This window comes from Lycium ferocissimum, chromosome 11, assembly GCF_029784015.1.
Source record: "Lycium ferocissimum isolate CSIRO_LF1 chromosome 11, AGI_CSIRO_Lferr_CH_V1, whole genome shotgun sequence".
NCBI lineage: Eukaryota > Viridiplantae > Streptophyta > Magnoliopsida > Solanales > Solanaceae > Lycium > Lycium ferocissimum.
Genome location: NC_081352.1, coordinates 20,582,582 through 20,591,901, shown reverse-complemented (window position 1 = coordinate 20,591,901; position 9,320 = coordinate 20,582,582). Strand labels below are relative to the sequence as shown.

Genomic DNA, 9,320 nt, shown 5'->3' with positions numbered 1-9,320 from the left:
CCAGCTGGGACTTCAGCTTCAGTCTACCAGTCTTTGCCCTCTAAGGGCTGTTTTGCATGTGGAGAGCTCGGTCATTTTGCTAGAGAGTGTCCTCGACACCGAGCGAGGTCATCGATCCCGGAGGGTACGGCGTGCTTCGGAGTAGCGAAGGTGCTTCTGAGAGGGGCGGTGCTTAGTCATGCCGCGGTAGTTCTCAGGTTTCTAGGGGTGGATCCCAGGCTAGTAGAGGTGGATCTCAGTCTGGATGTGGTGGGAGCCAGTTTTACTCATTCCCAGGAAGACCCGAGGAAGAGGCCTCGGATCTTTGTTATTTGGTAGTTTTTGTATGGCATAGAAGCGGCGTGTGTTATTTGATCACAGAATCCACTTGTTTGTATGTGTACGCACATACGTACGGGTTGATTGGGATTTGCCTTGTGATACCATGCATCTTTTTGCACATTTCGTATGCTACTCCGATCGGAGATTCTGTTGTGGTTGATTGAGTTTATCGGTCGTGTTTGGTTACTTTTATGGGTTATGACACTTGGGTAGATTTGATGATTCTCGATATGGTTGACTTTGATAATATTTTGGGTATGACCTGACTTTCTCCTTATCATGTGATCTTGGACTGTCATGTCAAGATAGTCACTTTAGCCATGTCGGGCATTTCTAGACTTGAGTGGAGGGGTACTCCTAGCCCTGCTCCGAAGAAGATTATTTCCTTCCTTCAGACGAAGAAATTAGTCAACAAGGGGTGTTTAGCTTATCTGGCTCATGTGCGAGACACTACGGTTTCATCTCTACCCCTTGAATCCATTCCTATTATAAGCGAGTTCGCGGAGGTATTCCCGATCGATATGTCGGGTATGCCACCCGATCGCGACATTGATTTCTCTATTGACTTGGACCCGGGCATTCGCCCTATTTCTATTCCGTCATATCGGATGGCACCTGCCGAGTTGAGAGATCTTAAGGAGCAGTTACAGGATTTATTAAGCAAGGGGTTCAATAGATCGAATGTCTCCCCTTGGGGTGCTCCTGTGTTGTTTGTGAAGAAGAAGGATGGATCAATGAGGATGTTATTGACTATCGGCAGCTGAACAAGGTTACTATTCGGAACAAGTGTCCTATGCCTCGTATTGATGATTTATTTGGCCAGCTTCAGGGTGCTTCAGTGTTCTAAAAGATTGATTTCATTCAGGCTACCACCAGCTGAGGATATTTTGAAGACAGAGTTTCTGGTGATGTCATTTGAGCTTACCAATGCCCAGGCTCCATTCATGACTTTGATGAACGACATCTTTAGGCCATTCCTTGACTCCTTTATGATTGTGTTTATTGATTATATCTTGGTGTATTCCAAGAGTAGAAAGGAGCATTAGAGCCATCTTCGCACTGTACTTGGGTTGTTGAATAAGAATAGCTTGTTTGCTAAGTTTTTGAAGTGCGAGTTTTGGTTGGAGTCAGTGGCATTCTTGGGCCACGTTGTGTCTAAGGACAGGATAATGGTTGATCCTTAAAAGATTGAGGCTATGTGGGACTGGGCTAGGCCCACTACTGTGATCGAGATCCTTGGTTTTGTGGGTTTGTCCAGCTACTACCACCAATTTGTGAAGGGTTTTGCTTCTATTGCTCCGTCTTTGACCAGATTGACTCAGAAAGATGTTCCCTTCCAGTGGTCTGATGATTGTGAGGAGAGCTTTCAAAAGCTCAAGACTCTTTTGACTTCATCCTCGATTCTAGCATTACCCGTGGAAGGTAAGGATTTTTTAGTTTATTGTGATGCATCCCGTGTGGCTTTGGGTGTTGTGTTGATGTAAGAGGGTAGAGTCATAGCCTATGCTTCCCGTCAGTTGAAGATCCATGAGAAGAATTACCTTACCCATGATTTGGAGTTGTTGGTCGTGGTCTTTGCTTTGAAGATTTGGAGGCATTACTTGTATGGCGTCCATTGTAAGGTTTTCACTGATCACCGTAGCCTTCAGCATGTGTTTACCCAGAGAGATCTTGATTCCAGGCAGCGCCGATGGATGGAGCTCCTGAAGGACTATGACATCTCTATTGTTTATCATCCAAGGAAAGCCAATGTGGCTGCTCATTCCTTGAATCGCAAGGCCGCGAGTATGGGGAGATTAGCCCGTTTGGTTGTTTCTGAGCGTCTGTTAGCCATGGAGGTTTAGACTCTGGCCAACAGTTTCGTTCGTCTTGATATTTCAACCTCAGACAGAGTTTTGGCTTATGTAGAGGCGAGATCATCCTTATTAGATCAGATCAGGACTCATTAGTTTGAGGATGCTCAGTTGAGCAAGATTTGAGATAGGGTCCTGAGAGGTGAGGCAAGGAGGCCATGATTGATTCTGAGGGTACCTTGAGGATTAAGGGGCGCGTGTTCAGTTGATTTTGATTGAGGCCCATAGCTCTCGATATTCCATTCATCCGGGGGCGAATAAGATGTATCGTGATGTGAGGCAGCACTATTGGTGGCATCGGATAAAGAGGGATATAGCCGATTTCGTGGCTAAGTGTGGTAATTGTCAGCAAGTTAAGTATGAGCACCAGCGATCCGGTGGTGTACTTCAGAGGATGCCCATTCCGGAGTGGAAGTGGGAGAGCATGGCCATGAATTTCGTTTTGAGTCTTCCAAAGACCCTGGGTAATCTTGATTCAATTTGGGTGACAGTTGATCCATTGACTAAGTCCGCTCATTTCATTCCAGTTCAAATTTTCTATACCGCGGAGAAGTTAGCCAAGTTGTACATTCTTGATATTATGAGATTGCATGGGGTTTCTATTTTTATCACATCTGATCGGGGTACTATCTACACTTCTCATTTCTGGAGAGCTTTTCATGATGATTTGGGTACCCGATTGGATCTTAGTACAGCTTTCCACCCCCAGACCAATAGGCAGTCTGATAAGTCGTGGATTTTAGGGCTTTTTACATCCACCACTGATACTTTTTGAGTACTCTTTTCAAGTGTTTGTTCGTGTTTTTGTGTGTTTTTATGTGTTTTCAGGTTTTGTGAGTCGAGGACAAAAGAGGGACAAAATGGAACAAAAAGAGCAAAAGAGCACAAAGTGGCGGTAAAAATGCGGCACCGCAAGTTGGATTTGCGGCCGCATCTTTTGCTTAGAGAAATTACAGTTGAGCTGAACAAAGACCCTCAAAATGCGATGAGAATGTGGTACTGCAACATCAGAGCTGCGGCAGCTTCTTAGAGGCCCAAATACCAAGTAAGCCAAGCTACATGCCTGAATTTGCGAAGCGCGTGACGCGCACCTTTGCAAACTCAAGTTGCGGCACGCATCCACGGTGCTGACCGAGAAGAATTGCGGGTGTTCGCGATCGCGAACTCAAGTTACGACCGCAAACTTGGGCAGCAAGTCGTTAAATTATCTGAAATTTGACTTTTTGTCCTCCCTCTATAAATACTTGTACCTAGTGCTCTGTGTACATTATTGAATATTCCCCACTTTTCACTTTTCAGTTGTCTTTTAGCATAGAGAGAGCTTTGAATATCATTTATTGTGGAAGATTTTAAGAAGATTCTCCATCTTTTTGTCATGTTCTCCATTATCATTATTGCAAGCTTCCATGAATATTCCCTTTGCTACTACTTTTTATTTAATGAGTATGAGTAGCTAAATCATTTAGCTAAGGTTGTGGGATCAAATGTGTTAGTTATGTGATTGGGTTTTTGCATTCAGCTTTCATTTATGTGTGATGATGTTTTTCTATTTACTCTTCATTATTTAATGTCATTTAATGGTGTACAACATTATTTGTGCCTATTCACTTGTCCTTTTCATGAGAAAGAAAGGGGAAGTTAGAAAAACAGTAAATAGCAAGAATTTGAGGCTTATAAACCTCATCTAATAACTTGAGCTAGAGATAGGAGAGTTACTTGAGAAAAAATGGGTGTTCATATTTTTCACATTCTAAGGCTTGAGAAAGCTTAGAAATGATTTTTATCAATTTGGTTGAGAAACTTTTGATAAGCTTTTGTATCCCATATTTAATTACATCTACACATATAAAGGAGTTGGATTAATACCCCGTTGCATTACTTTCCATTGGAACCACAACCTTAGTGTCTTTAGTAATTTTTAATCAAAAATCAAGCATTCTCTTACCAATGATCATGATAAATATTAAAACCAAACTTTTTGTACATTCCCGTCTCTAGAAATATAGACTATTAGTCAAGAGTTACACTTAATGAGTTTATTTCTTCATTGTATTCTCTGTGGGATTCGACCCAATCTTGTCGGGTTCTATATTTGATAGCGACCGCTTACTCCTATTTTAAAGGTGTAATTTGGGCATATCAAATTTTGGCGCCATTACCGGGGAATACGGTCTTGAAATTTACTAACTAGTGTAAAATTTTACTTTTAGTTTTTATTTATCTTCTTATTTTGTTTGTTATTGTTGTGTTGGCTCATGTGCAATGGGTGATAATACGGATGAAGACAAAATGATTGTGGAGCCGGGTGATGCAGCCGCTATTCGCCCACCTCTTGTGCAAGGAAACAGGAGTTTCCTTGTTAACAATACTATGTTGCACCTGCTCAAGACTAAGGGCTTATTAAGGGGTCTACCAACGGACGAATAGGCACTTAAAGAATTTTCTTGGGGTTTGCACCACTAATGTGCATCCAAATGTCTCCGCCGAGACGGTTAAGTTGAGGCTCTTCTCGTTCTCTCTCACAGGTGAGGCCACCTCATGGTTGGATGATCTTAGAGCCGGTTCTATTACTACTTGGGCAGAGTTAAGTCAAGCATTCCTCAAGAAATTCCTCCCTCCTTCTCGGATGTTACAACTCCGTGACGAAATCAATAACTTTCATCAACTTCCAATCGAGGCTCACACAAGGCTTGGACTCGTTTAAAAAAGAAAGTGAAGAGTTGTCCAAATCATGGGTCGCCCTATAGTGTTCTTCTCCAAACGTTCTACCGATCACTTGATACTGTCAACAAATCAGTGGCAAAGAATATTGCGGGTGGGTCTGTGATGGAAAACTCTTATGTAGTGATGAGTGCTCTCCTAGAAAAATTGACAGAGACCAATGAAGCTTGGCACACTAGGTAGACGAAAGTGGATGGAGGAGGTCCTTCCAAAGTTGTTTTCTCTAGGGAGACAATAAAGAAAGAAGAAGAGAGAGATGAGACCATGGCAAAGTTGGTTACCCAAATGGGTCTCCTCACTAAACATGTGTTGGGTGGAGGCTCCAAGACAGTAAATTTAGTAGGATCTTATGAAGGGGATTCTATGGATGAGCAATGCTTCCAAGTGTGTGAGGAGGAAGCCAGCTTTATCAACAATCAAGCGGGGGGTTCCTGTTCGAACTACCAAGGTCCTAATCAAGGATCTTGGCGGCAAGGTCAAGGGAATCAAGGTTGGAACAAGGAAAGCGAAAATCAAAGGTGGAGCAAAGATAGTGGGAATTCTTATTGGCGGGATAACAATCAAGGTGGTTATAACAACAATCAAGGGGGTTACAACAACAATTACAACAACCACCGGAGCTCAAATCCTTATGTCCCACCAAAGGGGAGCCAAATTGTTTAAAGTCAACCATCCATTAGTGACCCCGCTAGTTCTAAAATGGAAGATATGCTATCAAGAGTGTTGAAAAATGAGGAGTCAACCGATTCGTTTTGGAAAAAAGCAAGGGACGAAATGAAAAGCTTAGGGCAAATTGTAGGTTCTCATTCAACTTCCATCAAGCAATTAGAGTCGCAACTTGACCAAATCTAGACCACTCTCACCCAAATACAAAAGGGTACACTCTCTAGTGATACGGTTGCAAATCCAAGAAATTATGGTGATCATAAATGCCATGCAATCACTATGAGGAATGGTAAGACAATTAGGGGAGAGGCATTGGTGAAAGATGATGTGGTGGTTGATGATGAGAAAAGGATTGAAGAACCCATCGCTGTTGATGAAGAAGTGACTCCAAAGAAAAAGCGGGCTAGTATTGAAAAGCCCATTGTTGTTGAAGACGGTCCGAAAATTAATGAAACCTCAAAAGGTAAGGAAGCGGTAGATGAGGTACCAAGGGCTTTATCGTCCGTTCCAAAGCCTCATCCTCTATTTCCTTAACGATTGGCAAAGAAATCAGATGATGGAAAGTTTCTCAAGTTTATTGAGAGGTTGAAAGGGCTTTCAATTAACATCCCTTTAGTGGAAGCACTTGAACAAATGCCCGGTTATGCAAAATTCATGAAAGATCTTGTGACCAAGAGGAGACATGCTAGTTTTGAAATGGTGGGAGTTACACATCATTGTACCTCTATTGTGACAAAAGCCTTGGTTCAAAAGAAGGAAGATCCGGGAGCTTTCACCATTTCTTGCACAATCGGGGTGTACAAGTTTGCTAAAGCATTATGTGGTCTTGGAGCAAGTATCAACTTGATGTCGCTTGCTATCTTTAACAAGTTGGGTTTGGGCACTCCTCGACCCACAATAATGAGATTGCTAATGGCGGATAGAACCGTGAAGAAATCGGTTGGTATCCTCTATGATGTGCTTGTGAGAGTAAATCGATTCATTTTTCTGGTTGATTTCGTTATCTTGGATTGTGAAGTTGATTTCGAGGTGCCCATAATCTTGGGAAGACCTTTCTTGGTCACAGGGCATGCTCTTGTAGATGTGGAGAGAGGTGACCTAAAATTTAGAATGAATGACGAAGAAGTCGCTTTCCATATTTGTAAGTCAACGAAACAACCGGCAGATATGAGTGTTGTGTCGGTTATTGATACAATTGATGAAGCCATGGATACAACCGTTGAGCATAAACACGTGGGTGATATGTTAGCGGCGGTGATAATGAACTATGAAGGGGAAGATGAAGAAGAGTTCGGGGAGACGGTTAATGCATTGATTGGGTTGGGGTCATACCACTACAATCCAAAGAAACTTGATATTGATTTAGAACACCGAGCAACTCCTCCTGCAAAGACCTCCATTATTGAGCTTCCTACTTTGGAACTCAAACCTCTTCCTTCACACTTGAGGTATGAATTTCTTGTTCCTAACAACACGTTGTCCAAGATTATTTTCGCCCGGTTGATGGATGAGTAAAGAGAAAGGTTGTTAGTAATTTTGAGAAGATATAAAAAAGCTATTGGTTGGTGTATTGCGGTATCCGAGGGATTCCGCCCGGTATTATTCAACTTGATGAAGAATGTGAGCTAAGCGTCGAACATCAAAGGAGGTTGAATCCTCCTATGCAAGAGGTTGTGAAGATTGAAATCATCAAGTGGTTAGATGCCGGTGTTGTGTACCCTATATCAGATAGCTCTTAGATTAGCCGGTTCAATGCGTGCCCAAAAAGGGTGGAATCATCGTGGTTGTAAATGCTAAAAATGAATTGATTCCTACTCACACGGTCACCGGATGGTGGGTTTGCATGCATTATCGAAAGTTGAACAAATGGACCAAAAAAGAACCACTTCCCAATGCCATTCATGGATCAAATGCTGATAGGCTTACGGCAAGGGATTATTATTGCTTTCTTGATGGCTATTCCTGGTACAATCAAATCACCATTGCCCCCGAGGGCCAAGAGAAAACCACTTTCACTTGTCCTTATGGGACCATTTCTTTTAAGAGGATGCCTTTTGGGCTATGTAATGCACCCGCAACTTTTCAACATTGCATGACATCTATTTTCTCCGACATGGTTGAGGAGTCCATTGAAATCTTCATGGATGACTTTTTCGTGGTGGGGGATTCCTTTGATGAATGCTTGGAAAATCTTGCCCAAGTACTGAAAAGATGTGAAGAGACGAACTTGGTTCTAAATTGGGAGAAGTGTCACTTCATGGTTAGAGAAGGCATTGTCTTAGGACACAAGATTTTGAAAAAGGGGCTTGAGGTTGATCAAGCTAAAATTGAGGTTATTATCAAGCTTCCTCCCCCAATCTCCATCAAAGGTGTTCGTAGCTTCCTTGGGCATGTCGGATTTTATAGAAGATCCATCAAGAATTCCTAGAAAATAGCCAACCCTTTATGTAAGTTGTTGGAGAAGGATTCAAAGTTTGTATTTGATAATACTTGTTTGAAGGCATTTGAGGGCTTGAAAGAGAGACTTACATCGGCTCCTATCATCATTGCTCCGGATTAGTCTCAACCCTTTGAATTGATGTGTGATGTAAGTGAATTTGCCATGGGGGCTATTCTTGTCCAAAAGCGTGATAAGATCTTCCACCCAATTTACTATGCAAGAAGACTCTAAACGGTACCTAAATGAATTACACGGTCACCGAGCAAGAGTTGCTTGCTATTGTGTTTGCTTTCAAGAAGTTCTGAGCTTAGTTGTTGGGAACCCATGTGATTGTTCACACCGACCATGCGGCTCTATATTACCTCATGACAAAGAAAGATGTTAAACTGAGGTTGATACATTGGGTCCTTCTCTTGCAAGAATTTGACTTTGAAGTCAAAGATAGAAAAGGTTGTGAAAATTAAGTGGTGGACCATTTGTCTCGCCTTGAAAAGGGTGGGGCTCCATTGGATGGCCTTGAAATAAATGAATCATTCCCGGATGAGCAAGTGATGGTGGGGTCATATGATATGATTCCATGGTATGCCGACTTTGCAAACTATCATGCTAGTGACATCATGCCGGAGGATTTGAACTTCCACCAAAAGAAAAAGTTCTTGAGTGAAGTTCGAAAATTCTATTGGGATGAGCCATATCTATTTCGGGTTTGCGCCGACAACATCATAAGGAGGTGCATACCCAAAATAGAAATGATGCTCATCATTAAAGCATGTCACTAATCTTCGGTTGGTGGACACCATAGTAGCTCAAGAATGGCAGTAAAAGTTCTTCAAAGTGGTTTTTATTGACCTATCATCCAGCAAGATGCTCATGACTTTGTGATAGCTTGTGACCAATGTCAACGCCATGGCAGCATCTCAAGAAGGCATGAACTCCCAATGACGCCGATTCTTGAAGTGGAGTTGTTTGATGTTTGGGGGATCGATTTCATGGGTCTATTTGTGAGTTCCTATAATAACAAGTATATCTTTCTGGCGGTGGACTATGCGTCTAAATGGGTGGAGGCCGTAGCGCTTCCTAACAATGAAGGAAAGAGTGTCCCCGCGTTCTTAAAGAAGTACGTATTCACAAGGTTTGGGACTCCGAGGGCTATCATTAGTGATGGGGGTAGTCATTTTTGCAACCGATTATTCAAGGTACTTCTTGAGAAGTATGGAATTCAAGCATAGAGCTGCTACCCCTTATCATCCCTAAATGAGTAGTCAAGTGGAAGTGTCAAATCGTGAGATTAAGAGCATCCTTTCCAAAACTGTCAGTGC

At 42.3% G+C, this 9,320-nt stretch overlaps 1 protein-coding gene across 1 annotated transcript; it reads left to right on the top strand.

Moving 5' to 3' along the window:
- The first annotated feature begins 5,840 nt into the window (after positions 1-5,840).
- On the top strand, positions 5,841-7,076 carry LOC132038112 (uncharacterized). Its single transcript, XM_059428836.1, has 2 exons — positions 5,841-6,024; positions 6,115-7,076. The coding sequence occupies exons 1-2, from the start codon at positions 5,841-5,843 to the stop codon at positions 7,074-7,076; spliced, it is 1,146 nt and encodes a 381-aa protein (XP_059284819.1).
- Positions 7,077-9,320: the final 2,244 nt, after the last annotated feature.

What these genes read in the sequence shown, in the direction of transcription:
- LOC132038112 (XM_059428836.1), top strand. Translation starts at nt 5,841, where the DNA reads ATGAGGAATGGTAAGACAATTAGGGGAGAGGCATTGGTGAAAGATGAT. An exon ending in AATTAATGAAACCTCAAAAG is followed by an intron (nt 6,025 to 6,114) that starts GTAAGGAAGCGG and finishes CAAAGAAATCAG; the next exon opens with ATGATGGAAAGTTTCTCAAG.